Here is a 24,439-nt window from a genome sequence, read left to right as displayed (position 1 = left end):
AGGAATGGAGCCATATGAATTTCTTTACTACACCATGACTTCCTAAAACATCTTAGTCGAGTTTTGGTCAGAACTTAAATACAACAAAGAGATGAAACCGTACTAAAAATAGACTTTTTTTAAAATCCCTGTGGTTGTCTTGCACACTGCAAGAGATGTTTCAAGAAAAAGAAACAGGCTTATTAGAAGGAGGAAGTCTCAATGAGACCATTCCTCTGCTTAGTAAGCACTGTCCATTTCATGTGAGCAGATCATTTAACGTGTTTAAGGATAGTACCTTCATCCTTAATGACTGTTGCGGCGTTTGGGCAACTTGGACCGGGCATGCAGCTACTGTAAATTTATCCACTTCCTTAACGTCATTTAATTTTTTTGATGCACTGCCAAGAGAAGAGTAATTTGATATAAATGATGGCGGAGTTGGAAAGAGGTTGTTTGGAGATGACAAATGTAGATGTAAAAAAAAAAAAAAAAGGAAGTGGTTGGACTACAATGTTGTAATCACTGACAAAAACTGCATTAGATGAGTTCATAAATGTGTATTTATTGCACTCAAATTAATCATAATCATTGCCATAACTTAAGAACTGAAAATAAGAAATCAAAACGAAAAATTAAATCACGTATCTCACTCAAAACTTAAAACACACAAATGACATTCAAAGTCTATTAAAAACAAATTCCAGATGTACAAAAAAAACATCTGGAAAACTGCAAAAAACATTTTCTAATTGTGTTATATGCTATGCATTAAAGCAACATAAAACGCAATAAAACTATCTACAGCAATGAATGTTTGTACGTGTTTGTTCATGCATAGCAGCTGGCCCGTGGCACCACCTCTGGGTCAGCGAGCTCAAGGCTGATTAATTTGGCCCATGAAGAGGATGGTACCTAAAAACAGAGAGACAGAGAGGCGTTAACATGACCAAGCAAGGATATTTTAAGGAAATTGACAAGAATACCGTCAAACATGAGTCATTAATCATCATCAACTAAATAAGAGGATAGACCATTTTCTGTACCAGTTGGGTTATGCCTGATGAGGAAGAGAAAAGGTCTGTCCACAGAAACCCAAGGAGGAGAGGACCGAGCCATCAAAATTGCAGCTGAAGACCAGAAGACAAAAAAAAAAAAAAGAATTGTAGGATAAATGGTGACACTGAGAAAGCAGGTTTAAAGAGTAGTTATCTCAGATTTGAGCATATTTTTCCTATGGTCATAAAATTAGTCCCACTCCTACATAGAAAGTGCATAAATATAAACAAATATCTTAAAAAAAAAAAAAAAAACACTTTAAATTTAGATTATTTTTTATCTTAATTGAAATAAAAAAAGTACCATAAGAGGGTTTTTTTAAGGTAATAATACTAATATTAGCTTTATTATTTAAATACATCAAAATAAAGTGCTGAAATGGCAGATTGTATCATTTTAAGTTAGTACAGTATTACTTAACATGTAGATTGATCTAAAATCATAAATTAACTGGTAAAAACAAAAATGTATGAATAAAAAAAACTTAACTTTACAAATTTCATTTTGCTTATATTTCATTTTAAACATTGGCAAAATAAAGATTGTATCATTTTAAGTACTGTATATTCTAGTACAGTATTACTTAAACATGTATATTGATCTAAAATCATAAATGAACTGGTAAGAAAAAATGTGTGAATAAAAAATACATTTTAATTTTGCTTAGATTTAATTTTTAAATATTGGTAAAATAAATATTTTGTTTAAAACTATAAATGAAAAGGATATTGCATTTCTTTAAATGAGTAAATACCCCTGCTAATCAAAAACATTTTTTTGACCACTTAGGACCCCCAAAAACCCTTTTTTACTAACTGGCTTTTATAAAACCCAGTATAAGACTTGGAACGCCTTGAACAGCCCTTTATTGTTTTAAAGAGGTCATTATATGATTTGTCTTTCACATTTGTAACACTTACATAAGATGTAATAGTTGTTATTTGGTAAAATTTTGCATATATCTTTATATTTTACAGACCATCCTCAAGCCGCTTTCTGACCGTCTCTTTAGGATGCGCCATTTTTCGGGCGGTCTAATTACGTGCCTCCATGTTGATAGTGTCTTCTCACCGTTAGCAATGTTGTAGATTATAGCGCTTCCCTTTCGATTCTAATGACAGACATGAGTTAAAACTATACGGTACGTTGTATTAGAAATGGCAAGCGGAGGATGCATGTGTATGTACGTGACAGTCTGCCCCGCAACAAGAGGATTAAAAGAAATAACTGGTGCAAACATTTCAGGTAAACTTCTACCATATATGGAGATATCCGCTAACATCACTACTGGGGAAAAAAAAACCCACAGAAATTGGGCAAATTCCAAACCACTCGTTTGGAGGACGTATGAAAGAAGGAAACTCCAGATTTATTTTATTAATATCGCCGCAGTGCCTCCGTGGTTTAATTTCCAACTTTCAGGAGTTACGCAGATCCCAAATACAAAAAAAAAAAAAAGTACCAATAGGTAAGAAAAGTTGGTTTTGTATAATAGGTCCCTTTTACCAGTCTTTTATACATTGTTTACCTTTATGTCATATATTTTTTCTATTGTTTAAAATTGTGTTTTTTCATCTTACGCCTTTGCTTTTCTGGTTTTCTATAGTTTTACTCATTTGTGGTGTACAGCCCTTTATCAATTGTGGTTGTTTGTAAAGGGCTTTATAATTAATGTTAGTATGGTAAAATGAAATGCAGATAATTTTTCATATTTTATGAAAAATCTCAGATTTAGTAGATATTAGAATCATTAAGAACTTGCATGTGAATAAATAAATCTATAGCCAACAAATCAGAGCTGTTGTGATGAGCTGAAGAAAATATGCACCCATGGTATTACCCCTACAATATAATGAGATCCACCCCATTTCACTATGTGAGCTCAAAAGATAATCTGATTGAATGTTAAATCAATAAACTTACAAATTGACTCAGGACCCAATTATTTTTTGCAGCAGCAGCTGTATTATACTTTTTTTGTAAAATATACTTTTCTTTCTATAAAGAAATGTCATACTTGCCATATTCCTATTCCGACCTTTTTGTACGTACAGTTGCAATGGTGAATGGTAGTATCAGCGCTCAATTGGTGATGGCTTTATTGTGGCCTGGCACACCTTTAAAACTTGTGAACATACTCACGCTTGATTTACTCAGACCAGCTGTTTTGGAACCCAAAACTCTGTTCAGTTTTCAAGAGTTAGCTGAATTTTTCTGTAATGGACCCAGGTAAATTTTCAAGTGAACTAAAAACAACTCACTGGTGGCAGCTGATGCTTTTGTCCCATCTTCATCCACCACTATTTTGGCTTTCTGAAGGGCCTTGGAGACATACACTGGCTCTGAACCTACAAACACACTGCTGTTAATTCCACAATGTACACAGACAGTAAAGACAAAATAACACATTGAATATAATTTACCGCTTATTCCCTTCCAGGGTCGCCGCAAAGGGATGGATGGATATAATTTAATCTGCTAAAATGCAGTGACGTGCAATCAGGAGCGGCCTCACACTTCATTGTGAGACGGATAGATCAATATATTAATTAGTCTCCATCCTGAAAGTAGTATTAGTATTGAATTGAACAATTAATGAAACGATTTTCAATCCTTTTCAACATTTTCCCCCACTAATTTTTGCTTGTGTGTATATTGTTTTGTTGTTATTGCTATTGTTATAGAATTCTTTTATATTGTTTGTTTTTTGCCTAAAATATTAGCCCTGTTATTTTATTCTGATTAAACATGAACAACAAATTAAAATCGAAAATTACAAGACTGATTCAACGATATTTAAAATATTGTACAAAGTATTAATGGCAAAGGTTGCATCGGTTTCAGACATTAAGGAACATCAGAAGTTGAAATTTAAACAATATCCAAAAAGGAATAGGTAGAAGCAAAGCTTATTTAATACAACCCTTTCTCAAACTTTTGGCTACTGATAATTCATTCTCACTATGCGTTTGACATGTTAACATTAATTCTTGTTTCACAATGTCATTAACAAATTTGTTACCTGCTGTGTTTTGATGTCAACATTTTAAGATAGCAAGAGGGAGGAAAAGAGCATCTGTGACAATAGATATACACATTTAGGACTCATCCTTGGGTCTGTATTTACTCATTCAATGCATAACAAAAGGAGCAGTATTCCTCACCTTTGTCTGCGTTCGCCAATGTTAGCAGAAAGGTTATATACAATTAACAGTCTACGGACTGAAATTATTTAATGTGAGTAAGTGACATGACTCTTGCTAATCATAATAAACTGCAAAGAAAAGTTATAATGTGAAGCAGACAACTCGCTGCTAAAATGAATTAATTAAATAACATATGCAAACGTGTCGCCCTGCGATGAGGTGGCGACTTGTCCAGGGTGTACCCCGCCTTCCGCCCGATTGTAGCTGAGATAGGCGCCAGCGCCCCCTGCGACCCCAAAAGGGAATAAGCGGTAGAAAATGGATGGATGGATGCAAATGTGTCTGTGTTCAATCCCAATTCATACCACATGGTGGCACTACTGCACCCTTCCCACCAATTCAGCAAGAAAGGAATGAGTTATTTGCCTTTCACACTGGATATCTAGAAACATGACGTCAGTCATACTGGCGCTCGGCAGTAAACAGCAAACAATCCCATCATATTTTCAAGCCTCAATCATGTTTATATAATGGACATCACTTCATATTTGGAATAGGAGTGACTGGGATTCCACTCACTCAGATGTCTGAAGTCAGCTTTGTCTTGACTGAACATGTCTGTGAGACCCAGCACTGACAGGGGGGCCTTCAAATCTACCTCAGCATCTGCAGTGAACCTCGAGACAAACACAACTGTCATTTGTCACGTTCACTTGAGGCAAATTACAACTCCTGTTCCAGTACATTTTTACTTACTTGGGGATGAGTAGACGCACTTTCCTCATGTGCATTAGTTTTTTCCAACTCTGCACTGTGGCCGTGTTGATATGTGGAATGACATCGGAGAGAGGCGTGTCTTCCTCGGTGGGCAGGACGATGAGCATGCTGATTGTGTTGCCGCGATAGGGCATTTCAATCACCCAATAATTCACTTCTTGCGGCGTGGTGGCAATGCCTGATAGAATAAAGAAATATTTACGTGCATATTAAATTGGTGTGCATGGCAATAAGGGCAGTACAGAGAGAAACACTACGTTGAGGGTAGTGTAGTCTAATCAGTGCACAAAACTTTTAAATTTCAGTATTTCACATCCAGCATAATTTACTATTTAACTTTGTATGTCTGCAAATGGTGTTAACAGCCTGGGGCTCATTTTGTGCCCACCGTCTCAGCATACACTAAAAATAAAATTAATTCTGAGATATATATCACTAATTTGCTATGTCACCTATAACCATGCTGAGATGGTGAGGTTTTGTTTATATAGTTTAGCACAATGTTTCTTAACCATTGTTGGGCACCCAAAAATAGTTTCTCAGCTGGCGGTACTCAGTTGTAATACACTTTGCCACCACTTGTGGCAGTAACGACAATATCAAAACATCCATCCATCTTTTTTGAGAGAAGGAAAAAAACTACAACTAAAGTCATAGAAGTTTCTGAAGCGAAGAAAATATGACTTCTGTATTTTCATTTAATTTCTATTTTCAGCTTATTTAAGAAATGTTATGTGTTATTATTTTAGTTAGAATGTATTATTTAAATAGCACTATGTAATTGAAAGTACATTTTGATACATTTTATTGAGAGCTTATTTAAGAAACATTTTTAATTCAGTTAGAATTTGTTTATTTTAGCACCCCGTAATTTTTTGTAAAAAAAAAAAAATCAGTTTTTACAATTACCTTCTCTTGCAGGATACTTAGTATTTATATTTGTAATCAACCAGACTTTGATTAAACCACATATTTGTAATTAACACATGATTTCATATCATTTGACAAGGTTGTGAACTGAAAATCGGTTTAATATAATTATTGAAAATGATTAGAAGAGTAAGATAACTAATTCAGTGTTAATATTTGAGTGGGTCCTGGGCCCCTCTGTTATGGAAAAGTTGGCTCCCGAAGTCAAAAAGGGTTAAGAACCTAGTTTGGAATATATTGACCAACATTAAAAATGTATAAATAAATTGACCTCCACCATTCTTAATTTATTTTTTTTTCGACACAGACCTCAGTGGAAAAATTTGGACACCACTAATATAAATGCTTTTTGATTCCCTTAATCAATTTTTAATTTCAGTCATTTCCAAAACATTGTTGGATTAAGATGATGTGCTGTGACACAACCAAAGACCTTGAAACATGGTATATTTTATAATCATATTGGTGGATTTATGCATTCTCCTCTGCAACCTTGCTGAAGTGTAAACCCACCCCACAAATCAAAGCAATGCCGCAGGATTTTTGTTTTGTCAGAAAAAGTATCAACAGAAGGTCACCCAAAAAAATAAACAAGTGTAGCATACAAAATATATTTCATGATACGGGACACAGACAAAATATTTAGTCTAGTGGATAAGGTCAGGTCATGTGCGGAGAACTTGTGCTAAATCATTTAACAGGATAAAGACATACTTTAAGACCAATACAAAGAGTGCTATCTCTTAAACACTAATTCGCAATGCATAAAAAAATATGTTAAAATTGGTTGCCACAGACAACTTCTTATAATTCTAATGGTACAATATCTCGGGCATATAGGTTCCATCAATTACTCTAGCAAAGGAAAACCTTACTGAAGCATGATGAGTAACGCCAGTCAAGAATATTGAAATCGTATCTAAACAGCGAACATTTATTTGTGGAAATATGGAAAAATTGCTGATTGACTGTCGGAGAAGCAGTTGGGAGGAGATACTTTAAAAGCCCTCTCTCCAAGGTAAATGCTGCATATTTTTGCATTACTTCATAAAACTACTGTAGTTAAACAGTACATTCTATTGTATTGTTTTATACAATATTTCTATCTAAAAGTTTTAGATTTTTATAGAAAGGCATGGCACGTGTTAAAATTGTGCTGTTTGGGGGTGCAAGCACTAATTTAATTAAACTAATTTCAATGGGAGACGTAGATTTGAGATGCAAGTGATTTCAGCTAAGATCTCTGTCACTGAAACAATTGAGCTCATAAATTGAGGTACTACTGTATTAATATATTAGGTATATTCCATTGCTTTCCTCCTCTCTAAGGTTCTCATAATCATTATTGTCACCGACGTCCCACTGGATCATTATTGTCACTGATGTCCCACTGGGTGTGAGTTTTCCTTGCCCTTATGTGGGCCTACCGAGGATGTCGTGGTGGTTTGTGCAGCCCTTTGAGACACTAGTGATTTAGGGCTATATAAGTAAACATTGATTGATTGATTGATTGATATTAGGATTATGAGACACTGTACATTATATTCAATGTAGACAAATGTCCTTAGCATATGTAAATTGTTAACAGACCCTAATCAACAATATGTGATGGTGACACCACTTGTCCAGAAGTTTGACATATCGATTACTGGCTTTAAGGGCATTTTCCGAGATGGAAATGATATCTCTGACCATCAACCCTTTGCGATCGACTATTGTATGTCATGGGTGTGCAAAGTGTGGCTGTGGGGGTCATTTGTTGTCAGCAGTTTGTTTTGGATTTTCCCACAGCACATTGTAAAAAAACACACTGTAAAAAATTTAAGAGGAAAAAAATGGAGCAAAAGGAACAATGTCTTTAAATGTGTGTAGACTTTTTTGTTTTGTAGCTTTTTAATAAAATGAAATATCAAAGCATTCTTAGATTTTTCAGTACATGTGCTCAAATAAGTCTGAACACCCTTGCAATATCTAAAATAAGAAAAAACGTTTTAAAAGTCATTAACCCTCATTGTATACCGGTTTCTCTTCCTTGAATAATTTTTCTCCTGTGTTTAAGACGACTGCTAAGCTTCTTTAATGTACACCCTTTTTACATTTCGGAGGTTTAAAATGCTTAATGAATAGTGTTTGTTGCCTCAAGGAGTTACACTTGGCGCTCAGATACTTTATGTATATGGATTCTGATATGTGCAGAACATTTATCTGATGTCAATATTTAATATACCTGGCCAGAAGGGTTAACTCAATAGCAAGAGCTGTATGTTTAAACAGGTGTAGGAATTATTGTAGCTCGCAAGTTACTCGGCCTTTCATGAAACTGAGAACAAGAGGCAAATTAATCCTCTCATGGAATCAACAGACGGCTCAGAGCTTTTCTGCAACATGACAGCCAAAAAACATCTGCTAGTATCAGAATCTTTAGTCCTGAATCCTGTGACTTTGTCATTAGTTTGGACCGCAAGAAGATAAAAGAGAAACTGTTGCCCAGATGCTAGAGTGGAATGCTTAGCACAAACAGTGACTTGATCAACATGTTCACATAAATCAATAAGTCATATATAATTAATAAATAACATTATGTGATGAATGTGGGAACGCATTTCCGAAGGCACATCATGATCAGACAATAAATCCAAAATTGATGCCCGACTTCTTCACAGTCACAGCTTACATTAGCGGACAAATGCAGAGTGTTGATCGTCTCATTATGCCAACGTACACTACAGAAATGTTACTTTTATTCTACTTAGAGTTCGTTTGTCCACATTTTTACCTGGTTTACTGAAAACAAACCAGAAAAAAAGTATAACTGACACAAATGTAAGCATTTGTGTTTTCAAACCACAAATACATGCATTTACACAAACTCCCCTATGATACTAAGCAATGCAAGATTAGGACCTCTTTTTAATTGTATGGTTATTTTTAGCATTGTATCACCTATTAGTGGGTGTGGAGAAGTGTTTTAAATTTGACAACAAAATGTTTGCATTTTTTGTTACATGTTTGTGGGTGCAGAGAAGTGTTTTAAGTTGATAAAAGTGTTGCAGTGCTCTGTAATTTTGCTACTTCTTAATGGCGACTTATAAGTTTTACATGACATTTTGTTTACACTTGAGTAGTACACACAATAGTGGAATCATTTGGCTTTCAAGATAATAAGGTACCGTTTGTTTTATTTTACCATGTATATTAATTTGTTTAAATCCTAAGCTCCTTGCCTGAAACATGTTTTCCTCCTTTCTTGAAGTGTCCACAGGTTCGGTTTTGTTTATTAGTTTATTTTATTTGACAATATATTTCTATTGTTTTGATACAACTGTAATATGGGTTGTAAATCAAAGTAAAATCAATGGTCTTTGTGTCATTGATAAATAATATTGTAAAACTATGATGTGTATTTGAGTACCGTGTTCTATCCCGTTTGTGATGGGGATAAAAGGAGCGTTGGAAAAGTGTTTTTGTAATGTTTTTGTGGGTGACAGGATTCATCCTTTTTAAAATTGTTTATATATTCTGACTTAGTTTGCAGATACTCGCAGAATCAATGTTCAGTTTTCCATTGTTCCTTGTTTTCCCTGTTAGTTATTTTTGGAGCCCACAATACGCCCTATGATTGACGTTATAAATGTCTTTCCTTCTGCTAAGACAGTTAGCGGCAAAGTGATTCAAATGTACCACATACCTCAAATATGAATGCAGAAGTTGGCCAAATGTGCATTTAAAGTTACAGGTGCACCCTCCTCAAATATATTACGGTAATGTTTTAAAAAGGTCAATAAAGTCCCCTATAACTTGTATTGATGCCATCATGTCCAAGTCATTTAGAGTGAGACACTAAAATGTAAGAATGCTCATTCCAGCCAGCAATGAGGTAATGACTGAGCTGAAGCCAAATATTATGCATTACTGAACAAAATACATTATGACATGAATCTAGTATGGTGTTGTGTAAGTAAAGCACTCCATCCATCCATTTTTCTACCTCACCATGCTAAAATCACTCTCGACATATAAATATAGATCACGGGCAGGAGTACAATATTTCACAGGGGGCTTGATAATACAACTGGAGGTGGTATCTCTAAGTAATGTGTTCTTTATAACCAAACAATTGTCAACGAGGTTTGTCAATACCTGCAGGTTGAACTTTTCAGATTACAAAAATCCAGATTTTTCAAAAGAAAATGGTTCACAGTGGAATTACATTTCAGTAAAATAGGGATGTAATGATAAATGGTAATAATAATCACCGTAGTAAAACTCACAATGGTTAATATTACAATTTTTAATTAAAATTTGAGAAAATTTTGATAATTGCATTTTTGTATACTCACGGACTGACACAAGCTTGATAAATTTCTCACATGAGATAATTACATCCTTCCCTATTAAGAATAGACATAACCATATCTGAACTCATGTGGACACATTGGTGTCTGAACAACTAAGATATTACATTTTGCACATTTAACCCACAACCTTTGCTTTCTTAAACAGAGTGATCAATATACATTGGGTACGGAAAATATTCAGACCCATTTACATTTTTCACTCTGCTTGCAGCCATTTGCTAAAATTAAAAAAAATATATTGTATTTCTCAATGTATGCTCAGCACCCCAGCTTGACAGAAAAAAACAAACGCAGAATTTTTTGCAAATGTATTTAAGAAGACTAAAATATAACCTGGTCATAAGTATTCAGACACTTTGCTCAATATTGAGTAGAAGCATCCTTTTGAGTTAGTACAGTCATGACTCTATTTTTTGGCAAACTATGCAGACTCTCATGTCTTGCACTGAGGAGAGGCTTCCGTTAGGAGGGCTGTAGTTATAGTTGACTTTGTGGAATTTTCTCCCATTTCCCTTCTGCATCTCTGGAGCTCAGCCACGGTATTTGTTGGGTTCTTCTTCACCTCTTTTACCAAGGCTCTTCTCTCAGGATTGCTTAGTTTGGCTGGTCAGCCAAGTTTAAGAAGAGTCGTGGTCATCCCAAACTTCTTCCATTTAAGATTCATGGAGGCCACTGTGCTCTTAGGAACCTTGAGCTTTGCATACATTATTTAGTTACTTTGACCAGATTTGTGCCTTGTCCATACTTGCCAACCCTCACGGATTTTCCGGTTGACTCCCAAAATTCAGCGCCTCTCCCGAAAACCTCCCGGGACAAATTTTCTCCCGAAAATCTCCCGAAATTCAGGCGGAGCTGGAGGCCACGCCCCCTCCAGTTCCATGCAGACCTGAGTAAGGACAGCCTGTTTTCACGTCCGCTTTCCCACAAACAGCGTGTCTGCCCAATAACGTTTTAACTGTAGAATGATCGAGGGCGAGTTATTGGTTTCTTATGTTGGTTTATTGTTAGGCAATTTCATTAATGTCCTCCCAGCGTGGTAACAACACACAACAGCAGTTACGGTTTCGTCTACCGTAAAGCAGTTTGTCTGCCGTGAACAGCAATGTTGTGACACTCTTAAACAGGACAGTACTGCCATCTACTGTATATGCACCACAACACCTCCAGGCAACTTCAACCCTTTACTAATCTCCTCCTCCATTCACATTCCATCTACCCGGATTGTAAATAACCTAATGTAAATAATCGAATGTATTGCTAATGTATATACTAGTTTTTATGCTATCTGAACTCACTATGTTCTTTGCTCGCTGTACATATCCTACTAAGTAAGACCTACACTGTTTCAATGTTCATTTCTCTGTTGATGCAATTGTTGATGACTGAAGTACTGATATCAACCAAAGCTCCTCATCCCACCCCCCGGATTGTAAATAATTCAATGTATATACTAGGATGATTAACTTGTGTGATGACTGTATTATGCTGATAATATATATTTGGACAATGAATTTATTAACGTGGAGGCCGACTTAAACAAGTTGAAAAACGTATTCGGCTGTTATCATTTAGTGGTCAATTGTATGGAATATGTACTGTACTGTGCAATCTACTAATAAAAGTTTCAATCAATCAATCATGCATACGTGACAATAACATCTACGGCTTTTAGAGTGTAGTGCACAACTGCGCACACAACAGCTGTAAATATACTCCTCCCCTCTTAACCACGTCCCGCCCCCAACCACGCCCCCCACCCCTTGAAACGAAGGTCTCAAGGTTGACAAGTATGGCCTTGTCACAATTTTCTATGAGCTCCTTGGAAAGTTCCTTTGACCTCATGATTCTTTTTTGCTCTGACATGCACTGTGAGCTGTAAAGTCTTATATAGACAGGCGTTTGCCTTTCCTAATCAAGTCCAATCAGTTTAATTAAATACAGCTGGACTCCTGAAGGAGCAGAACTATCTCAAAAGGGATCTAAAGAAATGGACAGCATGCGAGTTGAATATGAGTGTCACAGCAAAGGGTCTGAATACTTATGACCATGTAATATTTCAGTATAAATTTGCAAACATTTATGCGTTTGTTTTTTATGTCAAGATGGGGTGCAGAGTGTACATTAATGTTAAATAAAATTATATATTTTTTTACTTTAGCAAATGGCTGCAATGAAACAAAAGGTGAACATTTTAAAAGGGCGTGAATTCTTTCCGTAACCACGGTATATTCAAAAGGAATACGATGATGTTTAGGAGCCGCTGCAAAGCCCTCCAGAATAAATATATTACATTGTATTTGTTATTCACTTTTATAATCTTAAAGTGCTATAGTACAAACAAATGTAAAACAATAGAAGCGTAGCCATTAAAAACAGACAAAAACCTTAAGATTAAAACACAATGAACAATTACAAACGCAAAACATGCACAATAATGGGTTTTCTAAGTGATTATTTCAGTTATTTAAAAGAATTACTTGAACGATTTTAGTGTGAAGTTATTAATTACTTTGAGCACATCCTGCAATAAAAATGATAACCAAGCCTGTGATAGTTATAGTCACAATAACCGTGATATGATATTGTCATATCATTACATTTCTACTGTGAATAGAACAAAGTGGTGATGGACACATCATCTTTGAACATGCTCATATTAATGTTTTCACAGATGCAGTTGAATAAATTTAAGTCTACGCCCCTCCAGTTCTCGGGCCTAATGACGACATAAGCAGTTGCTGACAAGCTTTTTTTAACCTTCGTATCTCGTATTTGCACAAATATCGACATGGTGAACTATGTAAGTGTAAAATTGTGATGTGTTTGGACTTTATTTTACTTCATAAACATTTAAACATGTTTCAAAACCTTCAAATTTAATACTAGCAAAAACCTTTCTGCCGTTAGCCTAAAATATACAGAACTATTTAAATGGGTTCATTTTATTAGAGGCGGCAAACATGCAAAGCGAGCATTTTTGTTCACCACGAAAACTATACTTAGGAGGCAAAGTGTTGAAAAAAAATATATTTGTACTAATATGAAGTGCTAAAATACATTGTGTTAAGAGCTATATATCCATAATCGCAGTATTGTCCTACTGAGTTACTGTTGTTGTCGTGAGCAATATTTTAGTGTATCGTAAGGTACCCTGAGTTTCCCAGCCCTACGTTGTAGCCCGGATTCTCACGAATGTTATGATATACCTAAATGCTTTGCAAAACAAAAATTTCCCACTGCTGCCGTATATATCATGTATTTTATTAATTACAAACCATCCCCAAATATGATTTGGTTAAGTTAAAAATAATCATGTATCCAAATTTGGACCAAATGTGTTTTGTTGGACCCGCCAAAGAGTGGCTTCCCAAATGTAATACATATTCAGCAAAGCTAACTAGTTGCATCAATGACAATGCCTTATAAAGATGTTCTGAACACAGACTTATGCCGCCGATTTCATCGGAATCATCTGTATTAATGTATACCGTATTTCCTTGAATTAGGCATATAGTATGCGCCTACCTTGAATTACTGCCAGGTCGAACTCGCTTCCCAAAATAATAATTAGCGCATGCTTAGTATTACCGCCTGGTCAAACTCGTGACGTCACGAGTGACACTTCCCCTGTCATCATTTTCAAAATGGAGGAGGCTGATTTCAATACCGGTAATTTGAAATCGCATAAAGGGAAGAAGATTAAGAGCTGTTCAGTAGGATTTAAGGTCCAAGCTTACATCACACTCAAATTTTTACTGCATACCTTTGGTAAGTGCCGGAGTGAGAAGAGGTTTTAAAATAATTAGCGCATGCTTACTTTTACCGCATGCCTTTGGTAAGCGCAGGAGTGAGAAGAGGTTTTAAATTAATTAGCGCCCCGGCGGCAAATCAAGGAAATATGGTATTTTTCAATATCAGCACAATATTTTAACAAGTTCTTTAATGAGATACAATTGTTTGCGTCAAACAGTCAATAGTACTCAATGAACACAAAACTACTATTACTCATTTAAATCCTTTTTGCCCTCAAAGTCCAGGGAGTTATCCCTGGAATTTGTGAAGTTACAAAAAAACTAAAAACATTTGGTAGAAAATTTTAATATCAATCTAAACACTCCAGTATTGATCTTTCCTGATAACTAGGGCTGCAAATCTTTGGGTGTCCCACGATTCAATTCAATATCGATTCTTGGGGTCACGATTCGATTCAAAAAAAATTTTTTTTTCCCCAATTCAACACGATTCTCGATTCAAAAACAATTTTTTCCCCGATTTAAAAGGATTCTCTATTCATTCAATACATATGATTTCAACAGGATCTACCCCAGTCTGCTGACATGCAAGCAAGTAGTAGATTTTTGTTAAAAGCTTTTATAAATGTAAAGGACAATGTTTTATCAACGATTGCAATAATGTACATTTGTGTTAACTATTAAACGAACCAAAAATATGAATTATTATATCTTTGTGAAAATATTGGACACAGTGTGTTGTCAAGCTTATGAGATGTGATGCAAGTGTAAGCCTCTGTGACACTAATGGTATTTTTTTAAATTTTTATAAATGTCTAATGATAATGTCAATGAGGGATTTTTAATCACTGCTATGCTGAAATTATAACTAATATCGATACTGTTGTTAATATTCATTTTTGTTTCACTACTTTTGGTTCGTTCTGTGTCGTGTTTGTGTCTTCTCTCAATTGCTCTGTTTATTGCAGTTCTGAGTGTTTCTGGGTAAGGTTTGATTTTGGACTTGGATTGCATTGTTATGGTATTGCTGTGTATTGTTTTGTTGGATTGATAAAAAAAAAAAATTGATTTTTTAAAAACGAGAATCGATTCTGAATCGCACAACGTGACAATCACGATTCAAATTCGAATCGATTTTTTCCCCACACCCCTACTGATAACCCTTGGTATCGATCCACCCTCTTACGTGACTGGGTGCAACAATGCTGACACACCAACAGCTGCATTTCTCTAGACTTAAAATTAATTTACTTTGTCAATAATTTTTTGGTTAAAATCTGCTTATTTTCTGCAGTAACCAGCTTCCATCTACATTTTTTTTTTAACTTTACTAAGCACTTATTTCTGTTGTTGTTTCGAGCTACATAGCTTAGCATATAGCTTAGTTATGAGTCTGCCTACTACTGGTTTGCTCTCAAAGGGTAATATGTTTATCTTTGTCTTAATACTTGATAAAGATACATACTAAGTATATTTAGAAATTCAGCTTATTTACTGTTTTGGAGGTGAACTCTGATTATTGTTAAGCTAAGAGAGACGCTCCATATTGTTTATGGAATTACACAATTAGCGGTTAACTTGTCATTCGGAGGACTAAAAAATAATTTTTTTGCCAGCGAGGGTCGGTCAGGGGTGGTGACTGCCATTGAAAGGCATTAAGCGGCAACGGCGATCACATATTTCTTCCAGGAAGTGGGCTGATCGATCAGGACATCCCTACTAACCTTGGTTAGGCTGCTGCAAAGCCCTCCAGGATATTATTTTCTTGTGTTTCAAGTACATAGGCCAGACGTGGCCACAAAGAGGCCGGGGGTCTGGTGGTATGGGACTTAACTTCTTACTCATGGTACAGGGAAAAATCCGTGTTGGCCCGCCCCATTGGCACTTTTTCACTTTGGACCTTTAAGCCAAAACGCGCCGGCCGAGGTGCGATCCCGGCCCCTATGCCGTTGGGACACCTGCCTGTTACATCTACCCCCTGACCTTCATTCCCTGTGTCACTATTTTTCGTCAGTACCACCCACATCCGCACGCTGCCTTCATCCCGAGCCGGAGTTAAGCACCCTTACCCTGGCCAACCCTGGTGTATAAAGGACTTACCAGTATTGAAAACCGATAGCTGAGACATTGTAGGAACTTTGTACACATTTCCATTGCCCCCAGTGAAGGGCCTCATCTTAGTGTCCTCAGGCTGGAAACGGGACTTCCATAGGCCTTTGAAGTAAATGGCGTTGACAGTGACCAAGCGGGTTAGGGCAGAATCCAGTACCTCAGCTCTGACCAGTTTGCTAATGTGACCTGAAAGAACAATTCATGATAATTAACACAGGAACAATTCAATAATAGTCAATGTAAAATAAAAATAAAAACTTCCTACCTTTGGTTTTATTGCTGACCCAGGCATTGATCTTATCTGCTGCCCTCTGGGGATCACTGAAGTCCATGGTCTTGCTCTCAGCCCCGAAGTTAGCTTTGTTGGTGTCAATAAAGCTCTTCTCCAAGGGGAAGCCTTCCTGGCTGAACATGGCATTGGCAATGAGAACCACATCCTGGTAGGACTTGGCAGTCAATGTCTTGTGAAGTTTCTTCAACATCCTGTACGGTCCTGTACAAAACAAGCAAAGCTCGTATTTGTGTTGGCGACATCAACTCATATTTAGACTTAATATACATCACCATTTTTCTTGTAACGGAGCGCAGTCAGGATTTCTTTGCGGGTTTGCCCATGACCTCCTGGCAGCAGCATGCCAAGGATAGAAGCGACTCCATGGGGAGAAATTACAACATTCTCCAGTGGTTTGGAGCGGGCTACTTGCTGGAACACCTGGATTCCAAAATCGGAGCCTCGTTTGCCGCTAGATGGAGCCTGGGACAGTGCACCTGTATGGCTGCACAGGGTCCCCAGTGCATACAGACAGAACAACACCAGGCACCTCATCCTGATTTTAACAGCACCTTAAATGATACACATGAATGTAGCAGTGACACACGAGCAGCACAGTACCGTATTTTATGGACTACAAGTCGCAGTTTTTTTTCATAGTTTGGCCAGGGGTGCGACTTATACTCAGGAGCGACTTGTGTGTGAAATTATTAACACATTACCGTAAAATATCAAATAATATTATTTAGTTCATTCACATAAGAGACTAGACGTATAAGATTTCATGGGATTTAGAGATTAGAAGTGACAAATTGTTTGGTAAACGTATAGCATGTTCTATATGTTATAGTTATTTGAATGACTCTTACCACATTATGTATGCGTCATATAACGTACACTTATTCCGCCTGTTCACTATTCTTTATTTATTTTAAATTGCCTTTCAAATGTCTATTCTTGGTGTTGTGTTTTATCAAATAAATTTCCCCCAAAAATGTGACTTATACTCCAGTGCGACTTATATATGTTTTTTTCCTTCTTCATTATACATTTTCGGCAGGTGCGACTTATACTCCGGAGCGACTTATACCCCAAAAGATATGGTATATCTAAAGCAATATTCTATGTACGCAGTTGAATTGAGCGTTTGCATGACGCATGACAGTTAACTACAATAAATGTTTGCTCTTTTCTTATCTTTAGATAACATTACCTTTATTCCCAGTTCTAGCAATGCTAGCTTGTTCAACTGTTTTAACCCATTAATTCCAATAGTGATAGCAGCCGAAACCAATACGATACCGATCACGTACAATTTTCAATTTATTTATGGTAAGTGCTATTTATTGGCAGTTCGACAATATCAACAGTAAAACAATATTTAAACTAGTTCTTTATTAGCAAAACAAAGTCAATAGTACACAATAACTAAATAAAAGCAAAGCTACCCTCTAATATCTATCTAAAATCATTTATTTTTGCCCTGAAAGTCCTCCAGTGTATAGGGAATTATTCCTTGAAATTGTAAATATTAAAAACAAAAAAGTATTCTAAGAAAATAAAATACACCGCCTTCCGCCCAAATGCAACGGAGATAGGCTACAGCACCCCCCACCCCCACTCCGAAAGGGACAAGCGGTAGAGAATGGATGGATGGAATATTAACTTAATCATTCTAGTATTGATCTAATACCCTTGGTATCGACACCTCAAATTTTTGGATCCATCTGCCGTTTTATGTGTCGTGTACTGACTTTGACAATGCTAACAGAGTTGTTATATTATCCTTTTGCTAGACTCTTATTATTCAAGCTGCTTACTTTCTACAGTAATGTCCTTCGATCTACACTTCTTAAACTTTACTATGCATGCTCATGGCTTGCTCTCAGTGTGTAACATGTTTAGCCTCGTCCTTCAGTGACAATAATACTTTTAAATGTTTAGCCCGTCTTTCAATGATAATGGTACTCTAAAATACTAAGAAATGCAGTTTATTTGCAGTAATGGGAATAATTATCAGTTTAGGGGAACGACTCCCTACTGTGTGTAGAGACCAATTAGCTGCTAGCTGAGTCAGCTGGTGGACAACAAATACATACAATATTAGCTAGAAGGGATCTGCAATTGTGATTGACATTAAAAGTCATTAATCGTGAATGGATCACATATATTTTCACAAAAACGGGATACTTATCTGTGGGCGATTGAGCGGTACATCAGGGATTACACGTTTAACAAAATTAACATAGAATAAAATAAATAAAAAACAACAACAAACAAGGGGCCAAATAAGCTTGCCATTGGCAGGTTAAAAAAATTAGTGAGGGGAAGTCGAAAGAGTGAGGTGCCCGAAAAAACTTATCAAGTCTTACTCCTACACTTTGCATGAATAATCAATAATTTGCTTGGACCCACACAAACAGTGACAAAACGCAAACCCCACAAAGCAGAGTATCACAGAAATTCAGTCAATTGTATATACCACTTGTCCTCATTAGGGTCACCGGTAAGATAGAGTCTATCCCAGATGACTTTGGGCAAAAGGGGGGTGGGGGCTAAACTGCGCCAGTAAATCAGTTATTCCTTTTGATCCCAACTTTAAGATGATTACCACTTCCATTCATACCCTACTCAATGCTCATTAGGTATACAGCATTTGTAACTAATAAAAAGGGGATTAAACTCGAAAATCTGGACATTTCATTTAGTTGACAGCTGTGTTTCTTTGTATTAATGATAGGGTTGGTGAGAATATATTACATTTTCAAAACAATTTAACTTCAGTATACGTTTCTAAAACAACATTACCATTGCGATATGAAAATGGCACAACTGCCCCTTTCATTCAACATACATAATTTTGAGTTTTGTCAATTATGTAATACTTAATTTGTACGATAATAGTGCACGGGCTCTATTTAGTGGTATGGCAAATAATCACTTGAAAAAAGTATACTGTTGTGTTGTGTTGGATCCAAGCGCAAAATATACGCAGAGATTCTATTTTTGCCGTTCTCCGTAACACAGTGGATCAATTCACCTAAAATCTGCTTATGTTGGACATGAAGGCATGCACAAACAGAAATTAAATGATCCAGGTGACTTTCAAAAAAATATGCCATCTTCAAGGTGGCTCATATTTTACACTTTGGATTATTCCCATTAGCTGCATTGGTGGCCAACAAGAACAAGCCGATTTTTAAATTCAGAATTCAAATAAAAAAAGGATAGAAAAAAATTCCAAAAATAGTGCAGTTCCACCTAAAGATATGAAATAGTCCTGAAAATCTTTCAAATAAATGAAGCTGGAAGTGTGGCAGAGTAAAAAAAAAAAAGAGGATAATTTGAATAAAGAAATAAAAAGTAAGCAGTAATATAAAGTCCAGACAGGTGTAAAAGTAAACAAGAGACGATACAACGAGGAAAGAGGAATATATTACTACAAGAATGAGGTTATGACAATCTAATTTTCTCATTGTAATTATTAATAGGGAAAAAGGTGGGAATGTGTAGGGGCTTGTAATGCACATTACAAGTGTGCTTGCCAACCACCATTAAAAGAGAAAGGCAAGCGGTCTTGGCGTCTCAAATTATCTTTCACATACAACAGCGGCAACTTTTAAATCCCACTCAACATTCTCCTGCTTACTAAAAGAAGGTGACTACCCAATTTTATTTACTGTTGATTTGACGTTCCTTCTTGTGTTCTTAATGGTAATATGTACTTTTTATTGGCTGATATAAGCCCAACATTGTGATGTATTTGTTGTAAAGATGTGCAACATTTACTTGCCTTTTTTCTTGGCCAGTTCACACTTGAAAAAGAGGCTGTAGTCTAACGTTAGTCCCAATGTGTGTGCGTGTGTGTGTCAGCTACAGACTTGTAAATTAACCACCCCCCCCCCCCCTCCCCAAAGCAGCGTCTCTCAAAAAAATTTACTTCAAGGTACTTCCCTAACTCAGTGTACAAATGGAACCGAATGGACATAACACTGTCAGTGTGTAAGGGTCGATTTAGCCCTAACGGAACCCACAGAGTTCCTGGAATTCACTTTGAGAACCATTCATACCAACAGTAGCCACAGTGCAGGGAGAGCAGCTGGAAGTAAGAAAATCCGTCTTAAGATATTAATCGGCGGTACATAAGGCCAAATCAATGTTAAAGGCGCAAAAAATGTAAACGCATCTAGACTAAAATCTCAGTTTTCCCATTTTCTGAAACTTGGCAACCCTGTAATCACGCTTTCTCTCACTCTCTTGTCTATAGTGCCTTTTTAAGATGCTCAAGTCCAGGGATCCACAAGATTTATACATTGACAACCCTTTTGACTTTTTTCAGCAACTTTGTAATACATTTTCCCTCCTTAAAAAAACACTTTTTAAAATATGTGTACATATCCGCAGTTTTGTTCGTAATAGGTTTTCAAATTTACCAACTGACACAATTTTAGATGTGTTTTGACACCACTTCCAACTTTAAAAGGATCAGTTACACATATTTATAACCAAATGTTTATTTTACGCCCTGAGTCTCTGACTTCATTTAAGTCACTTTGGGAGAGTGACTTGGGTGTGTCTCTGAGAATAGCAGGACAGAGCATACGCGACCCCGAATGCGACTTGTCCAGGGTGTACACCCCTTCAGCTGCATTCGGGCGGAAGTACACACTGGACAAGTCACTACCTCATCACAGGGCCAACACAGATAGACAGACAACATTCACACTCACATACCCGAAGGGAACCCACGCAGTCACAGGGGTAACATGCAAACTCCACACAGAAAGACCCAAGCCCGGATTGAACCCAGGACAACTAAGAACCTTCGTATTGTGAGGCACATGCACTAACCCCTGTTCTACTGTGCTGCCCCAGCCTTATTCAATGCAACCTAATACATCGCACTTATTATACCTAGGTCCGATTAGCGAAGATGTATGATTAAAAAAAGTAACAATATCGGATTACATTTATATAGCACTTTTTTATCGACTAGACACTCAAGGTGTTTACAGAGAAGTGAGAACCCATTAGTCATTCACTCCATATTCATATATTGGTGGCAAACAACATTTGTGGCCACAGCTGCCCCGGGGGTAGACTGTCAGAAGCGTGGCTGCCAATTTTCACCTACGCCCCCTCAGACCACCACCAGACATTCAAACAGATTCATACACCACCCTATGCGGCACTGGAAAAAAGGGTGTAGTGTCTTGCCCAAAGACACAACGGCAGTGACTTTGATGGAAGGGGCGGGGATCGATTTTGGAACCCTCAAGTTGCCGGCACGGCCGTTCTACACACGGCGTCCGCAAATGATGATGGCATATCTGTGTTATGTGATTAGTGTCAAAAGGCTCTAGCTAATTTAATACATATGTTTTGGGTCTGCCCATCTGGACATTTTGGAAATACTTGGTAAATATCTAAGTCACAAAATTGTAATGGAGTGTTGTTGGCGCTTTTCAAAAAAATGTTTATTCGGTTTTATGGGCGGAATAGAGAAACTCCCAAAACAGACTTAGAATGCATTAGAAAAAAATACATCCATCGTCATGTCTTTAATAATGATTGTGAACAACAGGCGAAATAAAAAAGTGCAATTCCCCTTTAAATATAGACATCCCACTGACACCACGATCTTGTATTTTTGGAGTTATGCATTAATTTATTAATGTGTCATCAAAGGCTAAAAAAGGTATTTTTGTCAATATACATCATCACAAAGATCACAATACTGAAAAAACTGATGTTGATAGTCCAACTCCTAATTACTAGAAGGCACCAGCTCCTAATGATGTTCTTTATATTTTTCTGACATTGAATGGTTGTTCTGCAAAGTTTCAAAACCTTTTCTGAAAATGTCGGAGAGACCGATTTCCAAATTAAACCCGATTAAAACAATTAAAATGTGGTTTGGTGGTGAGCCTTCTGTGTACTTGTTGGTTGTTATATCTCTCTGGGGCAGAGCTCGGCAAATTAAGGCCCGGAGGCCACATGCGGGCCGTTAAGCTCATCAATCTGGCCCGCCTGACATTCCCAAATATATTTTTTTAGATCTTTAAGATGTAAAGTGTAGGTGCCATTATGATGTGCAGTCATGTTTTCCAATGACTGTAAGTCTTCAACTATACTAAGTCTTTCAATGCTTGGAATCTGTGCTTATGGATGATATACTAGTTACTATGGTCATCTAATTAGTTACTATGGTCATCTAATTAGTTGCTATGGTCATCTAATTAGTTAATATCGTAATCTACGTCACAGCAGCTCAGATGAGGCAACAAGCAGTGTGGGCGGGAAGCGTTTCCACAGACGCGGAAGGAGATTTTCATAACAAAAGTTCTAAAGCTTAGTGATATATCAGATTGTAGGTGTGTTAATTTTGTACCCTTCACGTTCATATTTCACTGTTTGTTGCATTTTTGTTGCGTTTCAGTTGATTGTAAAATATGTCGATCGAAAGGGGGTGTGACGTTCATATTTTGTCAATATTCCGTGTTTTATCCTTCATAGAAAAAATAAAAATTCCATTCCGTTTTTTAAGGCAGTCTCTCATAACGTTTTTGGCATTCAATCAGACATTATTGTGAGGTTTTGTTTTAGTGTTCATAAAAATAGATATACCGGCCCCCCCAGACACATTTTTTTCTCTAAATGTGGCCCCCCGAGTTAAAATAATTGCCCAGGCCTGCTCTGGAGCCATTCAGGAATGCAGCAGGCTGTGCTTTTATGTTGATTTACTTGTTTTAATTTATTTATTTTACCTAATTAACGTATTCAATTACCGTACTTCCTTGAATTGCCACAGGGGATATAGTATGCGCCTGCCTTGAATTACTGCCGGGTCAAACTCGCTTCGCAAAATAATTAGCGCATGCTTAGTATTACCGCCATGTCAAACTCGTGACGTCACGAGTGACACTTCCCGTCATCATTTTCAAAATGGAGGAGGCTGATTTCAATACCGGTAATTTGAAATCACATAAAGGGAAGAAGATTAGGAGCTATTCAGTAGGATTTAAGGTCCAAGCTTACATCACACTCAAATTTTACTGCATACCTTTGGTAAGTGCCGAAGTGAGAAGAGGTTTTTAAATAATTAGCGCATGCTTTCTTTTACCGCATGCCTTTGGTAAGCGCAGGCGTGAGAAGAGGTTTTAAGTTAATTAGCGCCCCGGCGGCAATTCAAGGAAATACGGTATTAGGATGTATTTTATTTTACCTTACTTGTTGGGGGGGAAAGCATTCGATTTATTACTGACCAGTCCTGTCAGGGCAGTATAGCGGCCATGCCATGCCGTTGTGTCCTTCGGCAAGACACTTTACCCACCTGCTCCCAGTGCCACCCACATTGGTTTAAATGTAAAAATTAGATATTGGGTTTCACTTTGTAAAGCGCTTTGAGTCACTAGAGAAAAGGAGATGTATAAATATAATTCACTTCACTAATTCACACTGTCAGTTATTTGTGGCTGAAAAGCCAATAAACAAAAGTTTACAAAAAAAAAGACTTTGAATGTTGGCTTGGTGTTAGAAGTGATTTAGTTTATTCTATATTTTAAAATATGCCAAGAGTCAATTATAAAGCAAGCTGCGAACCCAAAATGGCCCCCGAACCGCACTTTGGACACCCCTGATTTACAGCTTACTAATGTTAAATATCTTGAGAGCACCACATGCTAAAAATGTGACTACAGATTACGCTGTAGAGAATAAAAAAAGATGATATGAAGTTACTATACGTGAAAATAAAGAACCAAAAACGACGTCAGCTTACTTTTACTATGACCTGAAGACGCTTGTTCCTCTTCTCTCAGGTGAACGTGGAACTTCTCTCTTCGCCAAACGTACAACGTCTCCCTGTGCCGGTCACATAAGAAATAATACAAAAAGCACAATTTAAATGTTCGTCATTCCAGAGAGACGAGAAACTGACCAGCGCCGTTTAAGTCAACTTTAACAGACTCAACTCCTCCTCCGACGCAAACACAAGAACGTGCAGAGGACCTTCGTTAAGTGAACGCTTCACCGCCCACTTCCGGTAACTCTTCA

General features: G+C 36.9%; 1 protein-coding gene across 2 annotated transcripts; it reads right to left on the bottom strand.

The window, feature by feature from the left end:
- Positions 1-524: 524 nt before the first annotated feature.
- serpine2 (serpin peptidase inhibitor, clade E (nexin, plasminogen activator inhibitor type 1), member 2) lies at positions 525-24,439 on the bottom strand. 2 transcript variants are annotated; one of them, XM_061918851.1, is made up of 10 exons: positions 24,324-24,439; positions 24,165-24,247; positions 16,678-16,956; positions 16,379-16,606; positions 16,102-16,299; positions 4,941-5,139; positions 4,764-4,861; positions 3,300-3,386; positions 1,026-1,109; positions 525-894 (listed from the first exon to the last, which is right to left on the bottom strand). In XM_061918851.1, exons 3-10 carry the CDS (start codon positions 16,937-16,939, stop codon positions 857-859), a joined length of 1,194 nt encoding a protein of 397 aa, XP_061774835.1. In that variant the 5' UTR covers positions 16,940-16,956; positions 24,165-24,247; positions 24,324-24,439; the 3' UTR covers positions 525-856. The 2 variants fall into 2 exon arrangements, with proteins under 2 accessions (XP_061774835.1, XP_061774834.1); XM_061918850.1 differs by having other exon boundaries at positions 24,165-24,398.

The sequence above is a fragment of the Nerophis ophidion genome, linkage group LG13, assembly GCF_033978795.1.
Source record: "Nerophis ophidion isolate RoL-2023_Sa linkage group LG13, RoL_Noph_v1.0, whole genome shotgun sequence".
NCBI classification, from domain to species: domain Eukaryota; kingdom Metazoa; phylum Chordata; class Actinopteri; order Syngnathiformes; family Syngnathidae; genus Nerophis; species Nerophis ophidion.
This window is presented reverse-complemented; position numbering and strand designations above follow the sequence as displayed.

Bases quoted from the DNA above. Each gene is read 5' to 3' on its own strand.
- serpine2 (XM_061918851.1), bottom strand. From the start codon at position 16,939: ATGAGGTGCCTGGTGTTGTTCTGTCTGTATGCACTGGGGACCCTGTGC. The intron at 5,140-16,101 runs GTAAGTCCTTTA...TTATTCTATCAG, and splicing joins GCTATCGGTTTTCAATACTG to GCATTGCCACCACGCCGCAA. The intron at 895-1,025 runs GTACAGAAAATG...CTCTGTTTTTAG, and splicing joins CATCAGGCATAACCCAACTG to GTACCATCCTCTTCATGGGC.